At 40.7% G+C, this 27,635-nt stretch overlaps 2 protein-coding genes across 3 annotated transcripts; both read left to right on the top strand.

Annotated features, from left to right (window-relative positions):
• Nucleotides 1-5,168: 5,168 nt before the first annotated feature.
• Nucleotides 5,169-13,293, top strand: LOC142376835 (interferon-induced GTP-binding protein Mx-like). The gene is made up of 12 exons (XM_075460435.1): nt 5,169-5,438; nt 6,803-6,943; nt 7,058-7,212; nt 7,908-8,046; nt 8,120-8,318; nt 8,406-8,484; nt 8,581-8,703; nt 8,852-8,993; nt 9,146-9,304; nt 9,653-9,729; nt 9,883-10,101; nt 12,602-13,293. Exons 1-12 carry the CDS (start codon nt 5,252-5,254, stop codon nt 12,872-12,874), a joined length of 1,893 nt encoding a protein of 630 aa, XP_075316550.1. The 5' UTR covers nt 5,169-5,251; the 3' UTR covers nt 12,875-13,293.
• A 2,052-nt stretch (nt 13,294-15,345) lies between these two features.
• On the top strand, nt 15,346-21,710 carry LOC142376834 (interferon-induced GTP-binding protein Mx). Of its 2 annotated transcripts, none has more exons than XM_075460432.1 (12): nt 15,346-15,624; nt 17,194-17,331; nt 17,445-17,599; nt 19,121-19,259; nt 19,345-19,543; nt 19,623-19,701; nt 19,788-19,910; nt 20,001-20,142; nt 20,218-20,376; nt 20,502-20,578; nt 20,668-20,907; nt 21,011-21,710. In XM_075460432.1, exons 1-12 carry the CDS (start codon nt 15,438-15,440, stop codon nt 21,233-21,235), a joined length of 1,863 nt encoding a protein of 620 aa, XP_075316547.1. In that variant the 5' UTR covers nt 15,346-15,437; the 3' UTR covers nt 21,236-21,710. The 2 variants fall into 2 exon arrangements, with proteins under 2 accessions (XP_075316547.1, XP_075316548.1); XM_075460433.1 differs by lacking the exon at nt 15,346-15,624 and adding an exon at nt 16,958-17,099.
• The last annotated feature ends 5,925 nt before the right edge of the window (nt 21,711-27,635 follow it).

Below are 27,635 nucleotides of genomic sequence, written 5' to 3'. Positions count from 1 at the left end.
GTACATTGGTTCAGATCGAGTTGTTTGATGGTTATGATTGGTCTCCATCCTTTGACCTGTTACCTTGTTTTCCAGTGAAACTGAGAAGCACGCTGTGCCCTTTTTCTTTTGTTAGAAAATTTACAGAATTTTCAAGACAAGATTAATCTCTCATTAGAGTTTAACTAATATTTGTAGTTAGGAAGCTTCCCTAATGTGTATTGTATTGTTGTATGAAGTATAGTTTAGATTTTTTAGTTTAACAGTGGCAACCTTGAGCTCCTAGAGGGATACTCTTGCTAAGAAAAACAGAAATTCCCACAGATGAACTTCTCATTAATTGTAAATTTAATCAACATAATAATAAAAGATGATTTCCCTCTGAGATGGATTGGAAAATGAAACTTTGACCCATATGTAGAATCAGTTTAGAGCCCTGTACAAAGCACCAGAAAGTTCCTATAATTGTTATTAATGCTAGCACCATTAGAGTCACTGCACAACATAACAGCAAGAGAAAACACAGCCTGGAATAAGGATGCCATCTTGTGGCTACAGTGGATCCTTACTATTAAACTGATTGTTTAATTTCAGGAACAGCAGCTGGGTTGAACTCCCAGAGACTCCATTCACAGTCTTCTTCTGTTCAACATCAATGTGATAGCCCTCACTGTAACTCAGATTTGGCACAACAATATGAAATGTCATGCTATTATTATGCAGATAAAACATACAGATATACGTGAAGATATGAGCAGTCCAGGTGGCTACGAACCTTCAAGCACTAAGAGGTGACAAAATAAATAACAAAGAAAAATATCAAGTAGAATAAATGTCTATTTATAAATGATTATTTTTTGACACTGAGCACACTTATGTAAATAAGACTCAAAGTCACAATAATGCAACTACAATCAGATACCCCTTTAACCGTACAAATATATCAAAACTTTAAGGAATTCAGACTTGAAAAAGAGTCAGCGTGTTTGTATTCAGTTTTTTTGACTACTGCTTATGATTTGATCTGGTTTTCAATAACAATTTATGATGAGTTTAGTCATTTCACAGGAGAAAATGTCATTACATGTTTCACTTAGAGATCCACCATGCAGCTGGTGATCATTTAGAATATTCCACGCAGGGTCTTGGGAAAAAAAAAAAGAGCTAACATCTGACCAAATGTCCAATTTTAAAATGACATTGACTTTCAGAGAAGTGGTTTGAAAATTCTGCTTGTGCACTGCTGTCCAAAGGCCTCATTTTTCTGTTTACAAGCAGCCAGCCTTTCTTGTCATCTTGTAAAGTGGTCTTGAAAAATAGTTCTCAAGGTTTTCTGAAGGTCTTTTAAACTTTTTCTTTGGAGATAAAATAATATTTTCTGCACCAAAAAGATGATTCCCAAAGAGGTATTAGCAAAAAACTTGGCATATCACCACATGGTGTGCAGTGTGTCCTAAAAAAAGAAAATGGACCATTTATTTCCATTCATGTTTGCACATATATACATTCAGTATATAGCTGCACCTATTTCCTATTTCCCTGGTGATCTATAAAGAAATGAAGGATGGATCAAGACTTTTTCATAGTTCTGTCGTTCATGAACATCTGTCAGAACTCTCTGTCCCTATCATGCTTGGCTGTTGTTGTTGTGGTTTCTGGGCCTTCAGTGGGACTGAGCAGGTTTCAAGGAAGCCCTGTCTGGATTGCAGTCCTTGCCTCGCCTCTTTCGTCATGTATTCTCCTCACATTCCCATGCTAAGGACTTAGCATTCATTGTTGGATTGCCGTTTCACCTACCTGCCTGCTCGTCCTGCCACCGATTCAGCACCCCAGCCAATATTCTCTCTCTCTGGATTCTCACCTGGACCTGGTAAGAACTGATCATTACCTTTTTGTCTGGACAAATTAACTTATTGGCTTTTCTCTAACCAGCTCCCTCCTCTCTCCGCGTTACACATATACATATGTATATATATATATGTATATGTATATATATATATATATATTGCAAGCAAAACGGTTAATAGGTCCAGGAATTTATTCAAGCATGCGAGTGAGCATGCATGGAAACACTTCTGAAACCAGTCAGTCTGCCTGTGAATCTGCCAAAACTGGCAATTTCTAGGCCACCTGAACACGAACCACTGGTTCCCTGGCCTGAAATTACACTCCAGATATCGGGTGTGTGGCCCTAACTGTGTAACAAAGCTTACACTAATTGTTATTAATTTAAACAAATGGCATATATTAAGAAAAAAAAAGTGTCCTAAAACTGACCCATATTTCCAAACATCTTTGAATCATGCGAACATTCTTGGTGTCATCCTACTTTCATGTCATTCAGGATGGAATAAATCCAAACTTGGGTGATGAGTGGGAAGAGCTTTAAAAGGAAGCTCAACTTAATTACTCATTTGAAGAGCCATGCACTGGACAGATTGGATTACACTGTCTGTCACGTCCATGGTGTTTTCCCCATGTTTTTAGTTTTATGTTTTATCATGTTTTAGGTTGTTTATATCTTGGTTTTTGAGTTCATGTTTTGCCATTGTTTTTCCCTCACTCAGTTCATTAGCTTCACTCATGTCACCTGTTTTTCATTGTCCCCAGCTGCACTCATTCACCAATCACTCCCAGTTTAGTATTTAGTTCCCAGGCTCTCGTGTTGTTGAGTTGTAAATACATTTTATGTTAGTTATCCCACATATACTCTGTCTTTTGTATTGATTAAGAGTTTTAAGCAAAGTTGTGCTTTGCTCATTTGTGTGAAGGTCGTAAATTCCACTGTAAGGAATGCGGCCTGAAACTGGATTCCCCTTTCCTCTCTTTTGAGAGCTGTTGTACACACCCACTTCTGAATAAAATGGAGGAGGCATGAGGAAACAGCAGAGTGATCAGGAAGAAGCTGTGAAAAGCTGTCTCCTCATCAGCTCTCCTCGTGAGTATAAAAAATCCTAAACGTCTCTCTCTCTCTCTCTCTCTCTTCTTTATGAATTTGTAGGTATTTGAACCTGACACCTGTCATTTTGTGAAATCCTTTTTCTGATTTTCACCCCTCATGCCACGTTCAAGATAAGTGCTCAAGATAAGATACTGTAAGTGGTTTTTGTCATCCGGCTCAGCCTCACGCCCTTTGTTAACTTTGTGAATAAAACCCAGTTTTTGCCATACACCTCTGGAGTCCGTGTCCTGCCACACCCACACCTGACAGCGTCAGTGTTTTGCATAAGTTTGAACGCACTATTGATGCAGAAGCATATATTTTAATTGTAGAGGGAAATATGCTGCCATTAAGGCAATGTATTTTCCTAAGAAGGAAGTTGTTTTCAGTGGGATAATGCAGATAATTCAATCTGCATGACTTACAGCAGCATAGCTTCACAAATGATGTGTGTGTTTGACTTGCATTCCAGCATCTGCCTCCAAATAAAAATGTATGAAGAGGAGAATCGGACAACTATGACTATAGACTGTTGAGTAGCAAAAATCTTATATTCAGCAAGAATGGACATGGATTTCACCATAAAAAAAACTGCAACAATTACCATATTCAATTTCCAAACTATTAAAATGAAGGGTGATGTAACAGAATGGTAAACATCTCTGTCCCAACTTTTTTTTTTGAGTGTAACTTCCTTCATATTCCAGATTTGTTCAAATTTTCTAAAAACGGAGTTGGTCAGTGAAGTCACAGACAATTATTTCTTTATACTCTGATAAACAAACAAATTACAAACTCAAGATTTCGTTGCATTTTCGACAACTTTTTTTTGTAAATGATTTGTATTTAGCAGGTTCAATCGTGAATGCGATCAGCTGCAACTGTCATATTGAGGTCAAAGCTTCCCTTTTGACTCCAGGTGCCATAACTCATTACCCGTTTAACCTCTCGGCATGACAAAAAAAAAAAAAATGCTCCCATAACCATGGCTTGAGGGATAGATAGGTCTGTAAGTGAATTCACACAGCAAGCATTATAGCTTAGGCCTACAGATCCACAAAAATATAACATAGACAGCTTAAAAATAATGATCACCACAGCCAGAGCAATATGTCTGCCACACAATTTTGAGGCTACTCTATTTGTTCTGCCACAGTAAAGAGGACACGCCCTTATAAATTAGCCAAGGTACATAGTGGTTTGGTTTGATCCTCTTTGAAACTACAACAGTAACAGGAAATGAAACCTAAGCAAAATTGCTAAACCAGTTTTTCTGGTTCAACACATAATGTGCTTTTGATAGACTGCACAGTGCTTTGGGTTTTGATACTCTTGTAACCTGAATAATTTATGTTTCCTTCTATTAGGCCAACCATTTCAGCAGAGCTCCACCATCAGGACTTCATCATGAGATAGATACCTCTGAGTAAAAGTCACGACACGAATTTGGATTTTGTCAAAATTGCGAAAGACTCTGAAAGACTAACAGAGCCCACAAAAAAAAGGTCTAAACGTCAAACAAAACAAGAATTATTTGAGCAGATTTATGAGTATCTGAATGGCACTATGTCTATGGTGAAGCATGGTGGTGGTAGCATCATGGATTGGGGCTGCTTCTCAACAAGAATTAAGGACAGGAAGACAAAGCCAACAGAAATGTGAATGTAGCCACTTATACAGATATTCTTAAAGAAAACCTGCTCCAGAGTGCAGACCTTGGACTGGCGTGGCTGATTATATTTCAAATACTATATCAAATACTTTTATTTCACTTTTTGATATTAATTTGGACTAATGTAGCAAATGTATTAAAACATATCTCACTTTGTTAAAAGTTACAGAGTGAAGTCAAGAAACACAAAGAACGTTTCACTGTGTGTAACTCATGACGCAAAGTTGTGTTGAACAAAGCTCTATTTCTTGGTAGCAGAGTTACGTTTCCTCATCAACAGCAGGGGAAATGATGTGCAAGGAAGAAACGAAACAGACTTTCTTAGAGGACAGGTTTTACAGAAATATTTTCACCTGAAACAACTCTGAAAATAATCACCACTAATAGTGCAATATGTTTGCCTGGCCTTTTTAAGTTCTTTATCTCTAAACACTGAAGTGAAGTGAATAGTCCATGATTACTCAGCTCACACACGTGTCTTGCTTTCATCCTCTTCATAGAGTATTGCATTGCTGGGAAACGAAACCTAACTTTACAATTTGATGCCTTGTTTTCCGGTTGCATCCCATTAGTGTGCTTCTAACGTACAAGCCACACGCACAGTGCCCTGTGAGAGACTTGCGTTACGCTTGTATTTATTTTGTCTGAAAGCAGTCATCATGAACTCTCTGAACCAACAGTATGAGGAGAAAGTGCGTCCCTGCATTGACTTAATTGACTCTCTCCGCTCCCTGGGAGTAGAGAAGGACCTGGCGCTGCCCGCTATCGCCGTGATAGGAGACCAAAGCTCGGGGAAGAGCTCTGTGCTGGAGGCGCTGTCAGGGGTGGCTCTGCCAAGAGGAAGCGGTAAGTTATTTTATGGCGGCACGAGGAGGGATGTATGCGTGAGAGCAGTGTGAAGATTCTAATTTTGTTGCCAGACAACGCGACCCTGGGAGTTTCACCTAGGGAAATATTTGAAATATTTTCCACCCCCAAAAAACAGAAAGGGAGGCACTCAGGTTCGTTGCAAAAGAGGAGACGCAGTTTAGAATACAAAATATAATTTTATTGGTTCCAATTCACTTTACTTTAAAAAGGATGAAAACCTTTTGAATCTGCATATCCCCTTTCAGATATCTTAAATTAAGTTTTGGTTGGCAAAATGACGTTGTAGATAGGCCTATCTATTGAAGTTTTTCTGTGCCATCAGAGTTTGAATACGAATTTCTAATATTGAATGTTTACAGCATCAAAATCAGACTTTGAATTTGAAAAAAATTCAACATCTAAAAATTCAGTGAAAAAAGAACCAGACTTAACATCCGGGTAAGCAGGGAGAAGCAATCGATCCCTGTCTCAACAACGGCAGCTAATCAAGTTACGCTCCATTGGACAGATCAGCTATCTATTACTCAATTTTACTAACACAAATGGCAAATAAAGTAAACTCACTCACCGAAGCACCATCACCCGCGTTGGTGGACATGGCTGATCCGTTCAATGGAGCATAACTTGATTGGCTGCCGTTTGATGAATTGAGACAGGGATCAATTGCTTCTCCCTGTTTACCCAGATGTTAAGTCTGGTTCTTTTTCCACTGAATTTTTTGAAGTTGAATTTTTTTCCACTGAATTTTTTTTTTTAGATGTTGAATTTTTTTCCACTGATTTGTAATTATAAATCCCATTCACATGGCAAAAGTGACGTCCTTGTCCTAAGAAGAATGTATTTGTGGATATCTGAAATGACAATTGTGGATATAAAGAATGTAGCAGATATCTGAAATATTCTTTTTGACTAGGCAAAACTGAATTACAGATATCTGCAACACATATCCAGTTTAAATGTTAAAATGGCTTGCCATAGACCGCCTTTATACGGCTTTCTCATGCAGCGATTGGCTGGGATCCGAACCCAGCTGAAAGTCACTTGGACCAATCACTGCATACTGCCACATATTGAAAGCTATTAGTTTTGTTTTGCTATTTATGAAACCCCCCCCCCATAAAACTGCGATTTAAATCGTTTGTTGTTGTAGTTTTGTCAATGGCTGCAAAAAATAATTGAATGAAAATGCACCAGACTGGAAAAAAAACCAAAACATCCTGGGTCCCAAACACCTATAGCAGCTGAGTGTGAAATATATATGCTTTATAGTGTAATTTCTTTTTCATATGCAATTGATTTAACTCCAACTCTCCCCTCCCTGTCTCATCATTTGGATAAAGGCATTGTGACAAGATGTCCTTTGGAATTAAAGATGAAGAAAAGAAAAGAAGGGGAGGAGTGGTGTGGAAAGATAAGTTACCGTGACTGTGAGAAAGAAGAGATAAAAACCCCTGCAGAAGTTGAGAAAAAGATCCGTGAAGGTATAGTACAGAAAGTTATAGTGTCTGTGATGAAGATTTATGACCGAGGGAGGTGAAAGGTATTTGTTCCATATGTTGTTTACATGACATACCATATAAGCCTATATTTTTCAGCTCAAAATAAATTGGCTGGGAAGGGAGTGGGGATCAGCGATGACCTCATCAGTCTTGAGATCAGCTCCCCTGATGTTCCAGACCTGACTCTTATCGACCTGCCTGGCATCACCAGAGTAGCTGTAAAGGGACAACCAGAAAACATTGGCGAGCAGGTACGCCATATTCTGATCTACAGTCAAATGTCTTGAATAAGGAGTGGGGAGATGGAATCTTTGGATCTGTGACACCTAAACTGTGAATGTTAGCTCTGCCTGCTTCCCTAAGGTTTCCTGATTCTGTAGAGTTACTTTTTTCTGTCATTCTTTTGACAGGCAGTGTAGCCCTAATCAGAATTTCTGGGGTTAAATGCATCAGAGTGTGCCTCTTTATCCGCAGAGCTGTACTGACCATGAGCTCTTCAAGATCACAAACTAGCTGACTCTGTGATGTAGGTTACATGTTTGTTTACATAGGAATTTCCATATACAAAATGGTCATTCAGGAAGCTCTGCGGACACAAATTTAAACCAAATGTGAACAGCCATTTAAGTTTTACAAAAGTAATAAAACCTGGAATATCTGATTTGTGGGTAACCTATGTTTTTAAAGCACAGCTAGTGGCAAGATTAAACGATTGTATTCCATTGTCAACAATGTAATGTTTGTTTGTTTTGTTTTTTTAATATAAAGATGTAAGCATCACAAAGCCATCCGTGTGACTGCCTTTGGTTTTATATTTGCTCATTAGTCGATCATAGCAGTTTCTGACTAACTTGTAGTCTGATAGTTATACAGTTCATATTTTTTGTAGTTAATAGCATATTTGCAACTAGTCTACAACGTACACAATATGAATTGTTCATTTCAGATAAAGAGACTGATCCAGAAGTTCATCTCAAAACAAGAAACCATCAGCTTGGTGGTGGTGCCATGCAACGTGGACATAGCAACCACAGAGGCTTTGAAGATGGCACAGGAGGTGGATCCTGAGGGAGAGAGGACTCTGGGTAAATAAAAGGGATTTAGAGGTGAAAGTTACGACTAGACTCTTTATTAAATTATTCTCAATCTCTCTTTCAGGCATCTTGACCAAGCCTGACCTGGTGGACAAAGGCACAGAAGAGCAGAAAGTCGAAATTGTCCAGAATAAGGTCATCCCCCTTAAGAAGGGCTACATGATCGTCAAGTGCAGGGGTCAGCAGGAGATCACAGAGAAGGTTTCTCTCACTGAGGCAATAGAGAGAGAAAAAGCCTTCTTCTATGATCACCCATACTTCCAGTAAGCTCACTCCATTTAAGAACCATACAAATGAGTGTTGTAGGCTGCCATTTCACACGTAATCTGTACCTTTTATTTGCATTGTAGGACTCTGTATTATGAAGGTCAGGCCACAGTTCCGAAATTGGCAGAAAAACTCACACTGGAGTTGGTGCATCATATCCAGGTGACAATATTTCTCACTTCTATTCATTAATGGGTGGGTCACTGCAGGTATTTTTACATACTTTTTACATACATGCTGTTGATTTGTGATTTGTAGAAATCTCTGCCTCGACTGGAAGAGCAGATAGAGACAAAGCTGAAACAGACTCAGGGAAAGCTGGACAAACTGGGCAGTGGACCTCCATCTGACACCACTGAGAGACTCGGTTTCCTCATCGATGTGAGTTTTAGCAGCGTTTAGCAAGCGTTTTTTACATTTTGTATCTAAAAGTGTTACCAAAATTCGAGCTTCTGGAAGAAAAAAGAAGAAATAAAAACCCCAGCATAATTTTTCCTGTTTTTTTTTTAACTTGTTTTTTTTTTCTTAGAGGGTGACAGCATTTACACAGGATGCTATCTATCTCGCCAAAGGGGAGGAACTAAAATGTGAAATCCGGTCCAAAATCTTCTCTAAACTCAGACAAGAATTTACAGTGTGGAAAGGAATCATAGATAACTCTGGAACCACATGTGAGTGAGATAACAACTTAATGTGTCTACTAATTCTTCCATTCTACACAGTAATGTGTATAGTTTAAACAGTTTAAACCACTGTGAGAAATGGGGCATTTTTTCCACTTGCAATTACAACCTGAAGTGATTGTACTGTGACCATTTTGCAGTCGATTGGAATCTTCAGAGAGAGGTGGCTCAATATGAACGCAAGTACCGTGGAAAAGAACTGCCGGGCTTCATCAACTACAAGACCTTTGAGGCCATGGTTCAGGAGCAAATCAGACAGCTTGAAGAGCCCGCTGTCCTGAAACTGAAGGAGGTGGCAGGCATGTCCTCTTGCGTTGCTACTATAATTTCTACAATTATCCATTTTAATTACATAGACTGATGTTTTGATTGCAACACAAATTTTTTATTAGATTTTAGAGTTGTATCATGTGAATAGTCAGTTACTAACTGCTGTGTGATGCTGTGTTGCCCTCCCAAAATTGACCAAACCTGTGTGCATATTTGTAAATTGATACATGAGAGAAGTGACAGTGTTCTTCATTGAATTGGAATGGCAGTATAACTCTTATAACTGTAGCCTCACCTCACACATTATAGCTTCCAGTTTCTTATGTATTTTTGTTTGTGTTTGAATTAAGTTTTTTTTTTTTTCTCCACATATTTAGAAATTGTGAAGAAAGAGCTGTTTGAGTTGGCACACCACAGCTTGGTTGGGCTGCCTAATCTTAGTAGGATGGCTAAGGTATCGAATTTTTCCTTACTCGTTTTTAATCTGCAATTTTTCAAATTCTGGATGTACACTTTGGACGGGACTAATACATCTGACCAGGACTATGTTACTAAAAAGAGTATTAGTGAATAAAATATTCAACAAAAAATGTTCTGTGTGGTTTAGATAAAGATTGAAGCCATCCAGAGCCAGAGAGAAAATATGGCAGAAATGATGGTGAGGACTCAGTTTAGGATGGAGATGATTGTTTACACCCAGGACTCCAGATACAGCAAGAAGTTAGGGAAGCGGAAGAGGGACGAAAGCATCGTCAAACCCATGACCATCCCCGACGGTGGAGCCAACCTGAGAGAGATGATGAAACACCTTAAATCCTATTACCAAGTAAGTGTTTTTGAAATACATCAGCACATTATGCTTGCAGTTCACACCATTTACAGTCTATACAGTCATATGAGAAAGTAAATAGATGCAGTCTTAGTTTTACTGGATCTCAGTGCTGCATTTGACGCAGTTGACCACAATATATTACTGAAACGACTGGAGAACTGGGCGGGTCTTTCCGGAACTGTACTAAACTGGTTCAAAACATACTTAGAGAACAGGAAGTACTTTGTGTCAATAGGTAACTTTACATCTGAGAAGACAAGAATCACATGTGGAGTTCCCCAAGGTTCTATCCTGGGACCTCTTCTGTTTAACATCTACATGCTCCCACTGGCACAGATTATAAAAAAACAACAAAATAAACAACCATAGCTATGCAGATGACACGCAGATATATATTACAATGTCACCAGGAGACCGAGGCCCTGTACAGGCTCTTGGTAAATGCATTGAGGAGATTAATGACTGGATGTGCCACAACTTTCTCCAGCTAAACAACAAAACTGGAGCCAAAGAGAAACGATTACAGGTCACCACAGAACTTCAATCTATACACCTAGAAACTACCAACCAGGCCAGAAATCTGGGTGTAGTGATGGACTCACACCTAAATTTGGAAAAACACATTAAGGCAGTAACAAAGTCAGCCTACTATCACCTTAAGAATATATCAAGGTTAAAAGATCTGATGTGTCAACAGGACCTGGAAAAACTAGTCCATGCATTCATCTTTAGTAGGCTTGATTACTGTAACAGCATCTTTACAGGTCTACCTAAAAAGTCAGTTAGACAACTGCAGCTCATTCTGAACTCTGCTGCTGAGTCCTCACTAAGACCAAAAAAGTGGAGCACATCAGTCCAGCTCTGAGGTCTTTACACAGGCTGCCTGTCCATCAGAGGATAGACTTTAAAGTTCTGATGCTGGTCTATAAAGCTCTGAATGGTCTAGTTTTCTTCTGTTTTAATGTATCTGTAAATCACCTTGTTTTTTAATTGTGCTATACAAATAAACTTGCCTTGCCTTGACTTACTGCTAAAGTATTAAATGTTAACAGCCATCTCAGCATTTTCACCACAAGGGCAAAGAGCAAAATTTAGATCACAGGATCTGCACTTGAATCTTGTTGTTTGGGCATGTGTCTACAGTCTTATCCAATAAACCCCAGTAGTGAAGGTTAGAGAGAAGCTTCAAAAAGGTTTTATTACTTAGTTTTCTGTTCTTGAGCGGACGTATTTCGGTGTCTGAAGTCACGACCAACTGAAAAATCTGGCACTTTTTTTTGTGCCTCCAAGGCATGAAACCATCTTAAAATAGCTTGTCAGTCATGGAATAATGCAAGTCAGCGGTACCTCCCAAACAAGCCCAGTGTCCACTGTGTCTGCACCTCAGCAAATTAGTATTTCAAATCTTAATTAAAAAAGTTTCGGGCATTGCAATGTTACAAATGAATATTAAATATTTTTTTCTATATCATCATATATATTGAATAAAGACATGCATGAATGAATACATGGATGTGAAAAGAAATTTGTTAAATAATGGAATGGTTGCAGTCGCTTATGTGTGACAGCCAGCATGACAGTGTGTCAAACTTGTTCGGGAGCTCCTCCTTGTTCAGGGTCTGACTCTGGGCTGGAGTGCGGTGTTCCCGATGTCAGGTGCAGGCCACATCTGCAGGCACACAGGTGCTGGGCGGAACTTGCCTGCATAACCGCAACCTTTTTTTAATTTCTGTTTTGCATTGTCAGCTTTATGACATAAATAAACTTCGTTGTTGGGATTTTCGTTTTATGATTTAGGTCCCATGAACGTCAAAGTTCAAGGCAACGAAACAGCAAAGGAACCGGTCAAACAGTAAAATAAGAAAATTAACAAGTCCTGCTGCCAGCGTCATCCAGTAAGACAAACACTAGTATTTTATTTGGATGCAGTAAAGATTTCTGCAAGCTGAAAAGAAGATCTTCCTGCTTTATGAGTAATGCCACATACATTTTTCTTAATTTTCCTCTTACAAGCATACTAGCTTTATCTGTAAGCACTCTCTGCAAGAGGATCAAGAGTTTTTTTTCTAATTTTGTCCAAAATAACAAAAAGCTTCCACCCCTCTACCTTCCTTTCATATGACTTCACACATCAGTTTTTAAAGAAAAGCGTGCAGTTTGGCTCGATACAATTTCACTTGTATTTTGCCTCTAATATCCTGCTCTATTTCAGGACAGTGAAACATCCCAAAATTCACTTGTAGATGAATCCAGAAAAAGCTGTTAACTGTTGGCTAACAGGCTAAACAATATTCAAAAAACTTTAAAATACATTTTACTGCAGATTATGAAGTACACTCGAAAATCTCAAACAGCTTTTGATCAAAAACATGTTTACCTGTAGAATAATCCAAACTCAGATATACTACTGTTTATGTTCATGTTACAGACAGAAGAGATTTTTTTGGTAGCGAACAGGACTTAGCTTTTTGTTTCACCACTGCCTTGTTATCAGATTGCTGGCCAGCGTCTTGCCGACCAGATCCCCCTGGTGATCCACTATCAAATGCTGCAGGAGTCTGCCACCCAGCTGCAGAGAGAGATGCTGCAAATGCTCCAGGACAAGGAAAAAATGGAGTCCCTGCTTCAAGAGGATGGTGGCATAAAAAGCAACAGAGTCCACCTGCAGAAAAGCATTAAACGTCTGTCGAAGGCACGCATTCTTTTAAGAGAATTTACTATGAACATATATGACTTCAGCACAACACAAGTGCGGTTCAGTGACTGAAACCAGAAGCCTATAAATCTGACTGATGTTACCAAGGATAAGTTTAGCTTTCAGTCAGAGCTCACTCTGGTTTTTCAGCCATACTGAAATTGGACATAAGCAAAATCTTTTGTTTTTCTTTATTAAAAAGAATATTCATGAAAGTGCAATCTGCTTGTTTTAATGCTGTTTCTGCTTTTTGTTAGTGCCAGAACGTGTTCCATGTCAAATATTAGCTCAGAACAACTGAGAAGGATTTGATGTTTTAGGCAAGGTTTTTTTAAAAGAAAAACAAAGTTTTGTTTTTCTCTAAATTGTGTTTTTTTTCTGTTTCTGTTTTTGTTTGCTTTTGCATTGTGTTATTGTGTTGTATGAAACCAGTTGCCTGTTCACCCTAATTTGTAATCAATACTGAAAATAAAGTTAAGTGGAAAACCAAGAAAAAAGCTGTAACCTTCCTTTTTTTCTTAAATTCTAAAGTTAATTCTAAAGGGATTTAATAAGCTCTATTATATTGACAAAGAAAAATGTTTTGAGAAATATTATAATTTGTTCAACACCAAACATGTCACTCAAACTTCTCCACTATGCAAACTGTGGACAGTACATGTGGTTTTTGCCACTAATCCATGAGTCTCTAACTAGGGTAAACTTAAGAAAAGTGACATATGAACATGGTTGTGACAGAAAGAAAAATGAACATGTAAAATCCTGTACATCACACTACAAGACAAGACAAGAAAAAAAACATAAATTCTCAGGCTCAACCCTCCTCAACCCTCAAGCAGCCATGGAGACATTATTTAGACTTTAACATGAAAGTTTATTTATAAATCAGATAAGAAATAAAATTTCAACTTGGAGATAGGACTAATAGGATTCAGGATGGGCCAAGGCCAAAACAACAAACAAATAAAATTATCTTGAAGAGGGAAGCTGACCTAAACAAAGCAACTTCCAAACAAAAGAAAACCACTTACCTCCCTAGACTAATAAAACAGGAGAAACTCAAGGAAATAATATGGCAGCCCACCCCTACAAACTACAAGATACAAGTTTGTTTACACATCAAGAGGCCTTGTAGCAACAGTGCAGCTGGTTGGGAGGAGAGGGAGATGAGTCCCACAGCTGTCATCATCCCACATCTTTATCAAGAAGTCCACTCCCCGGTAGCCAATCATACGGGCTCTTGAAATGTGTGAGCCCATCGGAGCTTGGCACCTGCACGCTGTAATTTGCATAATATTAACAAACAAAGTGACACAAGTCTCAACACTCATACTGACAAACTGTTGAGCAAATGTCAGTACTTGGGATAAAAAAAATACTTTTAATAAGGCTTTCATTGTTCTTAGGATAACAGAAGCCTCGGCAACCGTCAACCAGTAGGTCTGGCTGTCCTACTAAAACAACCAAGTAACTGAACAAATAGATTTGTGCGAGCAAGGAGTCAGTGGTGACTGAAAGAGCCTCATATGTTCTCTGTAGACATAGAACCGACTGAAACACAATTCAGCATCGCTCCACCCATTAGGAAGTCACCATGAATTCATTTACAATTTCAGAAAATGTCCAAAGGTGAACCAAAGCAAAAACTATTTGAGCAGAGTTCTGAGCACCATGTTTGGTGACACAATATGTGACTCATCATCTGAATGACACTATCCCTACGGTGACACACGGTGATGGCAGCATCATGGACTGGGGCTGCTTCTTGGCAAGAAATAAGAACATGGAGACAAAGCAGAGGGAAGAGTGAATGTAGTCATTTATACAGATGTTCCTCATGAACACCTGCTGCAGAGTGCAGAGACCTGTGGCTGATGCAACTGATTATCTTTCTGCTCAATAGTGAACCAAAGCATACAGCCGCAACAGCAATGGTGGCTTCAGGATAAGTCTCAGAATGTTACTGAGTCACCAAAGTCAAGACCAAAATATCCCTGAATATCTATGACGGAACGGTATAAATACTTGGCAGGTACTCACATCCAAGAGCGCAAAAAGTGTTAAGACAAAGACAAAAGTTGCTCCTAAGGTGGCTTCAGCATATAATTAACTCAAGGGTTTGAATAAGGTATCTTTTAGTGAGCCCAGTTAACCAAAACATTTCTAAAAACATACTTCCCTTTGTCATTTTTTCTTTTTTGTATTGGCTGCAGAGTTGCGTTTTCCCATAAATTGCAGGTAAGGACAGATGTGTTCGAGGAAGAAATGAAACTGAAATAAGAATTAGAATAAGAAAATATTTATTGAATGTTTTTCACCTCCACGAAACAACTGGAAAATATTCACCACTGTCACCAGAATAAGTTTGCCACACCGTTTCAAGAGCCCTTTATCTCTACCACTGAAGTGAGGTGGACAGACCCCGACCATCCAACTAAGCTACTTGTGTGGTTTGGTTTCATTTAGTTTAAAACTGCCGCAATGACGGGAAACGAAACCTAACTTTCCAATTCCCTGCAGCGCTCTGTGCTTCATCAGACCAGTCGCATCAGAGCAGTCACACAACGGGTTGTCCTGTGAGAGACTTGCGTTAAGATTGAATTCCATTTTTCTTTTCAGAAGACAACCAGTCGCCATGAACTCTCTGAACCAACAGTATGAGGAGAAAGTGCGTCCCTGCATTGACTTGATTGACTCTCTCCGCTCCCTGGGAGTAGAGAAGGACCTGGCGCTGCCCGCTATCGCCGTGATAGGAGACCAAAGCTCGGGGAAGAGCTCTGTGCTGGAGGCGCTGTCAGGGGTGGCTCTGCCAAGAGGAAGCGGTAAGTTATTGCAAACTAGTAACTGCCTTTTTCTATTTATCAAAGCCAGAGCCAGCAGGTGCTGTGACGTCGACTGGGACACAGGCAGCAAAATATTTTCAAGAAGGAAGAATGATTCAATAAATGAAAAATAACTATCTGTTCTGTCCGTGTATATCCTACAATGTTTCCCCGTTTCCACCATTGCTGTGTCATTTTAGTATTTAAAGAGGGGTTATCGGTACGCTTCAAACAAACGTGGAAGATGTGACAACGAGGGGCTTGTGGTTTCCCCGTCGGGGAGTACCTAAACACCGAAACGTACCGAAACGGACCCAGATTTAGCCAGATACACATTAAGAACTCTTGTAGAAGTCATCTGTATATGTAATATCCAATTATTATAACACCAAACTGTTTTTTACTATTGTGGTATTGCTGATGTGTTTTTGATATTTATGGATGTTTTCCAGTAATTAATAGTAATTGGTAATGAATGTTGAAAAGGTAAGCTTTTATTTTAGTAAAAGTTACCTAAACCAAGGTAACGTTTTGAACAACTTTTCATATTTTATGGAATAATTTGGTGTTATAATCACAATAATTTCGGTACGTTCCGGTGTTTAGGTACACCCCCGCGTTGCAGTATCTGGAAGATGAAATGCTTAGTGCGTTTCTGTGTTTCATGAAGTTCGTGAGCCAAGACAGTTCAGTCAATAGAGGTGAAAGTCTGAAGCCCCCGCCATTACCACTTGGAGTCTCTGCCCTTTTCTTTGCCTTCACGTATCTGTCCCGTAGCTTCTTCCACACATTCTTACAGAACTCTCCCTCTTTCCCCAAAGTTCTGCCAATCTCTGTCCACGAGTTTTGGGAGTGTATGTGCTGTTTCACTGCAGTTTCGTACAGGTGCCTGTACAAACGCACCTCCTGGTCTCAAACTGGTCCATCCGGTTTGTCGTTCTCGGCGCATCCAAGTTACAAAAATCGTCTGGTGCACGACAACGCGCCGCGCCTTCTTTTCAAGGCAAGCGCCAGGCCTGAAACGTCATTTTGACGTCACAGGTCGGCCGAGCCGTGAGCTACGCGTCAACTGTAAATCCAGCTTTAGACTCGAATCAAATTAAGATTAAGATCCAATTTATTGGTCATGCATACACACAAAATTTGTCCTCTGCTTTTAACCCATCCAGGTTGGCACCTGTTGACACACACACTCAGAGACAGATGCCAACATGAAGCACCCAGGGAGCATGGTGCCTTGCTCAAGGGCACCTCAGCCGTGACAAGGAGGGAATCGAACCGCCAACCTTCCATTTATTGGACGACTGACTCTAACCACTGAGCCACGACCGCCCTGACTTAATGCTTTCACACCAGAATTCGAGTCACTTGTGACTTGCTTGTGACAACTAGCCATGAGTAAAAGTGACCCGAATGTGTGTAGGCTTGACAGGAGAATTGAAGCCTCCACCTTTCACAGACCCCAAGAGTCAATTGTGAGGCGCACTACAGAAATAGATAAACATATCTACTTGTTGATTTCGCTTCACATGTTTTCTCTTTGTTGCATTTGGCTCATGATTATTCCAGGCATTGTCACAAGATGCCCTCTCGAACTGAAGATGAAGAGAAGGAAAGAAGGACAAGACTGGTATGGAAAGATAAGCTACAATGATTTTGAGGAAGAGATTGATGACCCTGCAACTGTGGAGAAAAAGATTAGAGAAGGTATAACAGTGCATCATTTTTAAATATCTCGATGAAAACACTGAACAAAAAAAAAGCCCCTGGGTCTTATTGATACACTGATAAGAACCTCCATCGTTGTCCTCTTCCTCCAGCACAGGATGAAATGGCTGGAGTCGGCGTGGGAATCAGCGATGACCTCATCAGTCTGGAAATCGCTTCTCCTGACGTTCCAGACCTGACTCTCATTGACCTGCCCGGCATCGCCAGGGTGGCTGTAAAAGGACAACCAGAGAACATCGGTGATCAGGTCGGCAAGTTCAGTGTTTCCTCTGGTTCAGTCTCTTTGCCAGCACATCGTTCCAAGGGAAAAGTGTTGACAGTGACAGCTGGGATTTAACCAGGTTAAGAGGATAGAAATCTATCAAACTTGTTTTTCCTGCCAGTAGTCAACATGTCATAAACACTTTTCTTTATGTTTTTGTAATTATAATTTAGGCCACAAGAGGGCGTAATGGGTCACAATATCATGTTAATGTTAATGTTCATGTTAAATTGAACAAAAAGCACCCAATTTCATAGCCTGGGAATTCCCATGCTGCTTTGCGCTCGATTTCATTCTCACTGCAAAGTCAGCCTGGAAACCACCGCCCTTATTTTTGCCAGAGTTTGGGAACCAATCACAGAACGGGGGGGTAGCAAGACGATGACGACGTCTATGCGCTACACCGAAGCTTGTAGAGTGTTAATCCAACATGACAGCGGACACAACGTTACCGTTCGATGCAGCCTTAGAAAGTGTTTCGGAGTAGATTCATTGGCTGAACATCAGCTGAGTTACTGAGTTATCCCGAATAGCTTAGTACAAGCGCTAACGGACCCTGGCAGTATCTCCAAAATTACCACACTAAAATCACATGCCATGACACCAAACTTCTACAGTAGTACAAATATGGTCTGTACTCACAAAACGATGCATTTGGAAGTTTGTACATAGTCCAGGAATTTATTATTATCAACACAAGCCTGATAGCTTCTCTGCTGCTAAAGCTGCGTCAACGTCACTTCTGGGAGCTGGGAGCTTCAAAGTAAGATGAGGGTTGATCTACTACTGTAGACAACAAAGCAAGGCTGCTCAATTAGAATATAGCATATAGGCCTACTTTGTTGTCAATTTAAGTAGCTTAGAGCGCAAGTTTACTTTTATTTAACTTTTTTTTCTTCTTCCTTGTCGAATTTCTGTCGTCATCTGGTATAAGTGATACAATTGGCTATGAATCGCGCGCAAAGCAGCATGGGAAGAACCTGACGTCATTTGATAGACATTCGTAGCGCCCAATAAAAGGCTCTAGGCATTCGTAAACCACGCCTCAAATACGAGAAAATGCAAACCTAGTTCCCAGACCACCATCTCATTGAGATTGTGGACGCGTCAGCCAGGCTACCAATTTCATAGAATTGACATAGAATTTCAACGTTTTTGTCATAATGTTAGATTTTTGCGAATTTGCCTTATAAAGTGGCCTATGAGTGGAGATATCAGGCAGGTTAGATGCACAGGGTACACAGGCTCGAGAGTTCTTAGGCCAGTAGGCCAGTTTCTATCAAGTCAGCAACCAAGGCAGCACAGGTAGACTCAAGATGGCTGTGGCTCAGGAGAAGTAAGAAGTGGGTGGAGTAGGACTACTTGCAAACGCACCATGATCCCAGGACACATCAGTAATGCATGTCCATGTATGTTAAATGATCTATGAAGGAAGAAAAGCTAGTGGAGCTGGCACTTAATCGCTATCAACCTTTTAACTTACACAATATACGTTGCTGATTTCAGATAAAGCGACTGATCCAGAAGTTCATCACCAAACAAGAAACCATCAGCTTGGTGGTGGTGCCATGCAACGTTGACATAGCAACCACAGAGGCTTTGATGATGGCACAGCAGGTGGATCCTGATGGAGAGAGGACTCTGGGTAAACTGAAGTGATTTAGGGAATGGACACTCTGGCTTTTAGGTGAGATACTCAACTCGTAGATATTCCTCTTTCTCCATCTCAGGTATCTTGACCAAGCCTGACCTGGTGGACAAAGGTACAGAAGAGACAGTGGTTGAAATTGTCCATAATGAAGTCATCCAGCTGTCGAAGGGCTACATGATCGTCAAGTGCAGGGGTCAGAAGGAGATCACAGAGAAGGTTTCTCTCACTGAAGCAATAGAGAGAGAGAAGGACTTCTTCAAAAATCATGCAAATTTCAAGTAAGTTCTTTTGCTTTAGGAAAGTTGTTACACCGTCTATATGGTTGAGTAATTCATTAGCTTTTTATTCTTGCTGCAGCACCCTTTACAATGAAGGTCTTGCTACTGTACCTAATCTGGCAGAAAAACTCACACTGGAGCTGGTGCATCACATCGAGGTGAGTTACTACTTCATCTCAACAAATTATTTGAATTATTTAATCACGAGCAGTCAGGTGTTTGACTCTTGTCGTGTGACTTCCAGAAATCTCTGCCCAGACTGGAGGAGCAGATAGAGGAAAAACTGAAACAGACCCAGGCAGAGCTTGATCGTTACGGCAACGGACCTCCATCTGAGCCGGCAGAGAGACTTGTCTTCCTCATTGATGTGAGCTGCCTTATGTAACACTTAATCCAGCTCCATTTTCGCCATCCCAATTCTTTGGTCTGAAATACCTGTTGCATGTCTGTGCTGCAGAAAGTGACAGCGTTCACTCAGGATGCCATCAGTCTGACCACAGGGGAGGAACTCAAGTGTGGAGAGAGACTCAATGTGTTTTCTACACTCAGGAGGGAGTTTGGGAAATGGAAGGCCCACCTGGACCACTCAGGGGAAACCTGTGAGTATGTTAGTTTTCAGCTGGTCAACAGCTCTTCGTTGCCACAATGCTGACATGATCTTTCATTGACCACAGTTAACACGAAAATAGAAAGAGAGGTTGAGGAATATGAAGACAAGTACCGTGGAAGGGAACTACCGGGCTTTATCAACTACAAGACCTTTGAGGTGATGGTTAAGGAGCAGATCAAACAGCTGGAAGAACCAGCAATCATGAAACTTAAGCACATAGGAGGTTTGTGTTCACATTATTCTTAGTGCATAGTTGTACGTTTTTGTTTTGTTCTTTTTGTCCAGCATGCTTTGTTACTCAGATGAATTTGAGAAACTATTTGTAACTTTTATTTTGTTTTCCTCCAGATGCTGTTAAGAAGGTGTTCATACAGCTGGCTCACATTAGCTTCACTGGATTTCCTAACCTCATGAAAACAGCCAAGGTAACGAGCCTCTTTAAGTTTGGCCCAAGTCCAGTTTTTGTCATTCTTAGTGTTTTGGCTGTCAAAATATAATTTACACCATTTTCTAGGCAAAGATTGAATCCATCAAGCAGGAAAAAGAGTCGACTGCCGAATCCCTGCTGAGGACTCAGTTTAAGATGGAGCTGCTCGTTTACTCCCAGGACCAGACCTACAGTGTCAGTTTGAGTGACAGAAAGAGGGAGGAACAGGACGGGGAAGATACGAGTTCTGAAACGAGCCTTTTTTACAGCAATGATAATCACGCAACGCTTCAAGAACTGATGTTGCATCTTAAATCCTATTACAAAGTAAGTCTTTCTTTGAATGATTTCTTTTAAGATCTGTCATTTATGACAGATTGTACGATTATCATTAAATGGCTCAAACTCTTGTTTCTGCCTTCTCCTGCAGATTGCTGGTCAGCGTCTGGCTGACCAGATCCCCCTGGTGATCCGCTACGAGATGCTGCAGGAGTCTGCCGTCCAACTGCTGAGGGAGATGCTTCAGATGCTTCAGGACAAGGAAAACTTGGAGTTTTTACTGAAGGAGGACTTTGACATCTGCAACAAGAGGGCGGCTTTGCAGAGTCGGCTCAAACGCCTCATGCAGGCCCGTGCATACTTGGTGGAGTTCTAGAGGTTAAGGCCTTTTCGCATCAGCCTGCTGTACCTTTTATTTGTCAAACATAGCATGACTGTTGCTGTAGTACTCTTTTACTTTTATTTCTTTATTGTGTCCAATGTAAAGTGGACAAATTTGCTTTTGATTTACAGTCAAATCACGACTGAACAAGTCAATGTCAGCACATAGGACTTCTTGATTATTTACTCCTTTTGTTGAGAAAAAAAGTAGTCTACTACATTCCTTGCAAAACTCAAAATGCATATCTAATGCATTGTATTGCAGATCTTTTCCAGGACCTCACCTCACATCGTGGTCCATATTTCTGAGATGGGTGATTTAGTTGCAGCTGGGGACTTTGACATATTCCAGAGCATTAAAACCATTGTCACGGGTAAAATGTATCAAACCAAATCTATTTTGTTCATTGTAGTTTTTTTCTTTTCTTGTCAATTTGTATCAATAGAGATTTATTTAGTCTTTCAGAGAAGTCAGTGTGAATTATTTGCATCGCTTAACTTTTCTGCTTCAATTTTGGTGAGACCCATTTCTATTTATACACAACATTATCAATGTTGTATATTGAAAATTCAAGTAAGGAGGCTGGGGGCTTGTGGGCATCACAGTAACTAACCGGGACAAAATAACAAAGAACGAAAAAAAACTTCAGGAAGATGGCCCCCAATGATGAACTGCTCACAGTCTCAGGTAGCCAAAACCCAAAAAAGCAACTAGCATGGAAGAATAAGCCTCTGCATGGCATGTACCACCAACAGGATGAAAAGTGGCTGATATCCAGAAGTCCTATCAGTACTTAGAAAAAGCAGGTCTGAAAAACAGCACAAAGGCACTAATCATGGCAGCTTAACAGGTATAAGAGCAATAGAAGACGTTATCTACCACAGCAGACAGGAGCCCAGGTAGGTAGATACAGGCAGGTACGACATGTCGAACACCTTGTCCAAGTGGTGGGAATAGTGTTCAGTAACATCTGTACAGAGTACGGTTTGGAAATCCCAATGTCAGTGGGAGATGCCATCAAAGGTGGTGGAGAACGTCCAGATCCAGATTGCAGAAGTGACATGTAGATATTTCAAATGACAGAAAAATACCATGGGCTAAAGGAGAAAGTTGGAAAGCAGTGGCGAATGAAGGCGACATGGGTACCAGTGGAAATTGGAAATCACAATTTTGAGGCTACTCTATTTGTTCTGCCACAGTAAAGAAAAAAATACCTTGTAAATTAGCCAAGGTATATAGTGGTTTGGTTTGATCCTCTTTGAAACTACAACAATAACAGGAAACTAGAAAATTTCTGAAGAAATTTAGAAGGGGTCTGCCAAAGTGTGCGTATCGCTCAACCAATCACGGCTGTTGTTTAATGTGCTTCATTGTTCATTATGAAAAGCAGAGCAATGAGACCTCCAGAAGCTCTTCGACATCATCAGCTCGTCTTCATCACATTCACAAGCAGCTCTGTGTCTCTGTAGGGTTACATTGAGCTGTCTGCTTCAGCCATTTTGATTGTAGGAAATTTTCTCTTCACAACCTGTAGTTTCAAACAGCCCAAAAACAGCTGGCCCACTGATTAATTGTGCTGTTGAAACTTCAAAGAACTGGCTGGGCCACTAATAGCCTTGTTTCTATGGTAATTAATCTCCCTCAATTAACTGACAGTTAAGCTGCCCCAGCTGCTGCTACACTAATTATATGAGACTCAGGCTTCTCAGAGCCAAAAAACCTCTACGAACAAACGGTCAGCCCAAGATGAAATATGAAAACATTTTATGAATCCCAACATGCGTGCCTATATTACGACAGTACATAATGGCATTGGAGCGATATTTGTAGGCGTGAGGGCGATTCGAAAAAGAATCTGAGGTCAGAACTCTTGCTCTTCCCACACTCTAATGAAATGGCAGTTATGCTCTAAAAATTCTAATTTTACAGATTTTGGCCAAAACTTTGGGTCGCTTGGAGGCATGCTGTGGGAAATCCGTAGCAGGTATCGACATGGCGTCTTCACTTCTGAACACAGCACGGACGTATCTACAAACTGACATTTGAATGGTGTTTCTAGGTTAATGCATGATGACACAGTAACTACTCAAGATTTTGGGTTTTTTATGATTTTTCCAGGTCATCCCCCTTGTTTATTCCTAGGGGGGCTTTGGGGGGCTGTTTTTTGCTTATTACGCCGCCATGGTAACTCCAATCTTCAGTAAAAGTAATAGCCTGCGAAAACTCATCGAGCCGGTCGTTTTGATATATATATTGTTGGGATGTGCATTAATGTAGACGGAAGAATAAATATATATATAAAGAGACACGTTTTCAATGTTAAATCGCATAGACTTTTGCCAACGGAATAGTAATAGGTGCCTTGCCATGCATTGTGCTCTCCTATGCAATGCTATGGCAGGCCCCAATGAAACCTAAGCAAAATCACTAAACCGTTTTTCTGGTTCAACACATAATGTGCTTTTGATAGACTGAGAGGCCACACAGTGCTTTGGGTTTTGATACTCTTGTAACCTGAATAATTGTTGTTGCCTTCTATTAGGCCAACCATTCAGCAGAGCTCCACCATCAGGACTTCATCATGAGATAGATACCTCTGAGTAAAAGACACGACCCGAATTTGGATTTTGTCAAAATTGCGAAAGACTCTGGAAGACTAACAGAGCCCACAAAAAAAAAGGTCTAAACGTCAAACAAAACGAGAATTATTTGAGCAGATTTATGAGTATCTGAATGGCACTATGTCTATGGTGAAGCATGGTGGTGGTAGCATCATGGATTGGGGCTGCTTCTCAACAAGAATTAAGGACAGGAAGACAAAGCCAACAGAAATGTGAATGTAGCCATTTATACAGATATTCTTAAAGAAAACCTGCTCCAGAGTGCAGACCTTGGACTGGCGTGGCTGATTATATTTCCAATACTATATCAAATACTTTTATTTCACTTTTTGATTTTAATTTGGACTAATGTAGCAAACATATTAAAACATATCTCACTTTGTTAAAAGTTACAGAGTGAAGTCAAGAAACACAAAGAACGTTTCACTGTGTGTAACTCATGACGCAAAGTTGTGTTGAACAAAGCTCTATTTCTTGGTAGCAGAGTTACGTTTCCTCATCAACAGCAGGGGAAATGATGTGCAAGGAAGAAACGAAACAGACTTTCTTAGAGGACAGGTTTTACAGAACTATTTTCACCTCCATGAAACAACTCTGAAAATAATCACCACTAATAGTGCAATATGTTTGCCTGGCCTTTTTAAGTTATTTATCTCTAAACACTGAAGTGAAGTGAATAGTCCATGATTACTCAGCTAACACACGTGTCTTGCTTTCATCCTCTTCATAGAGTATTGCATTGCTGGGAAACGAAACCTAACTTTACAATTTGATGCCTTGTTTTCCGGTTTCATCCTATTAGTGTGCTTCTAACGTACAAGCCACACGCACAGTGCCCTGTGAGAGACTTGCGTTACGCTTGTATTTATTTTGTCTGAAGGCAGTCATCATGAACTCTCTGAACCAACAGTATGAGGAGAAAGTGCGTCCCTGCATTGACTTAATTGACTCTCTCCGCTCCCTGGGAGTAGAGAAGGACCTGGCGCTGCCCGCTATCGCCGTGATAGGAGACCAAAGCTCGGGGAAGAGCTCTGTGCTGGAGGCGCTGTCAGGGGTGGCTCTGCCAAGAGGAAGCGGTAAGTTATTTTATGGCGGCACGAGGAGGGATGTATGGGTGAGAGCAGTGTGAAGATTCTAATTTTGTTGCCAGACAACGCCACCCTGGGAGTTTCACCCAGGGAAATATTTGAAATATTTTCCACCAAATTCCAAATTGTAGATATCTCAAACTGGAATTACAACTAGTCGTAATTCAGTTACAGATATCCGTAATTCACATAGCAGATATCTGCAAGTGAATTGTAGATATTTGTAATTATAAACCCCATTCACAACCGTCAACCATTAGGTCTGGCTGTCCCACTAAACAAACCAAGTAACTGAACAAATAGATTTGTGTGAGCAAGAAGTCAGTGGTGACTGAAAGAGCCTCATATGTTCTCTGTAGACATAGAACCGACTGAAACACAATTCAGCATCGCTCCACCCATTAGGAAGTCATCATGAATTCATTTACAATTTCAGAAAATATCCAAAGGTGAACCAAAGCAAAAACTATTTGAGCAGAGTTCTGACCACCATGTTTGGTGACACAATATGTGACTCATCATCTGAATGACACTATCCCTATGGTGACACACTGTTGTGTCTTTACTCCAACATAGTATATGAAAATAAAGGATTCAACTCGGAGGTAGAATGAACATGACTTTACTGTAGTCTCAATGTTACATAGCAATGCGCTGGCAGATAACCTATAGGTAACACAGTAGCCAGGGGGATGGTTCCGCTGAATTAAGTATATCCACTTTATATACTACACTCCTCCCCTTTTAGATTAATGCTACATAACTAAAGTAACATATAACATTGCCAATGCATTTACACAATACGTCAATCAGTTAACATATATTGAAATTTATTTATTTATTTATTTTTTCAGTCCTTAAGTCCCATAAGTGAACTTATCACTGTACTGTGTCCAGAGTTGGTTCCAGGATCAGGTGGACGTGCATTCAACAGCTGATCCACTTGACGTCTCCAGGTATGCTCGCCAGTGTCCACTTCGTACATCAGAGGGCCGCTCCTAGTGACTATTTTCCCAGGCGTCCACTTGTCCCCTCGGTAGTCACGAGGTCCCACATCGAAGCTTCTTGCTGTTTCACCTGAAAAGCTGCTGAACTGTTTGTTCTGCACTTCTCTCCTCAGGTTTGGCTTCAGAAGGTCAATGCGAGATCTCAGCTGTCTGTTCATGAACAGTATTGCAGGTGTCTGATTGGTGGTTGCATGGACAGAATTGCGGTACACCAGAAGGAAATTGTCAATTTTGTGTTGAAGAGAGATGTCTTCTTTTGTCATTGCTTTGATGGACTTTTTGAATGTTTGTACGAACCGTTCTGCTAACCCATTTGTTGCTGGATGATGAGGTGCTGACTTGAAATGTTTGATACCATTCTTTTTCATGAAATCTTGAAACTCTTCAGAAGTATACTGTGGGCCGTTGTCACTTACAATTTGCTCAGGCAGGCCATTCCTGGCGAAGATGGTTCTCAGGACAGAAATAGTATTTTCTGATGTTGTGGATTTCATTTGGACTGCTTCTGACCATTTTGAGTGAGCGTCCACAGATATGAGAAACATAGAGTTCATGAATGGGCCAGCAAAATCAATGTGCACTCTCTGCCAGGGTGCAGACGGCCATTCCCACGGATGTAGGGGAGCCTGTGGCGGTGCGTTTTGAATGCTCTGGCATCCTGTACAGGTTTTGGTGATGCCCTCGATTTGTTTATCTATCCCTGGCCACCATACATAGCTACGGGCCAGGCTTTTCATCTTCACCATGCCTACGTGACCCTCATGTAGACTGTCCAACACTCTGGTGCGAAGCTTGGAGGGCACTACCACATGAGATCCACACATCAGGGTTCCCTGGGAGACTGACAGCTGGTCACGTCTTGCCGAAAACTCAGGAAAGCAGGGATTCCCATAGGCGGGCCAATCTTGTACTGTGATGTCATACACCTTTGAAAGTGTTGGGTCATTCCGCGTTTCTTTTCGAATCATGGCATTTGTAACTGGCAGCTGGTCCACCAGTGTTGTGTGGAACATTTCAGCCGGGTCACGATTTGATGGCATTTCTTCCACAGATGTTGACAGTGGGAAGCGTGACAAGCCATCAGCATTGCAGTGTTGTTTAGTCCCCTTGAACTCGATGTCATACGAGTGTGCTCCTAAGAACAGGGCCCATCGCTGCAGTCGCGCGGCTGACATCACTGGGACTCCTTTCCGTGGATTGAATATTGACACTAGGGGCTGATGATCAGTCACTAAGGTAAACCTTTGGCCATAGAGGTAGTGGTGGAACTTTTTGATACCCCATACTAGGCTAAGGGCCTCCCTGTCTATCTGCGCATAATTGCGTTCGGCACTTGAAAGGGACCTTGACGCGAATGCAATTGGGCGTTCCAGTCCATTATCCATCGTGTGCGACAAGACTGCACCAATGCCGTAAGGGGACGCGTCACATACTAGACGGATGGGTCTAGATGGATCATAGTGGGTAAGTAGCTCGTCAGATGTTATTAGTCTTTTTGTTTCTGCGAATTCAATTCATTTCAATTCAATTCATTTTTATTGAATGCCTTTTCACATTTTTCTGACCAATGCCATTCCACTCCTGTCTGTAGTAGCGCATTTAGTGGATACAGTGGATACAGCTCATAAAACCCCTATGATGATGAATATTTTTGGACACCATGTACCCTTGCCCGGAC

Source organism: Odontesthes bonariensis, chromosome 3 (assembly GCF_027942865.1).
Source record: "Odontesthes bonariensis isolate fOdoBon6 chromosome 3, fOdoBon6.hap1, whole genome shotgun sequence".
NCBI classification, from domain to species: domain Eukaryota; kingdom Metazoa; phylum Chordata; class Actinopteri; order Atheriniformes; family Atherinopsidae; genus Odontesthes; species Odontesthes bonariensis.
This window is presented reverse-complemented; position numbering and strand designations above follow the sequence as displayed.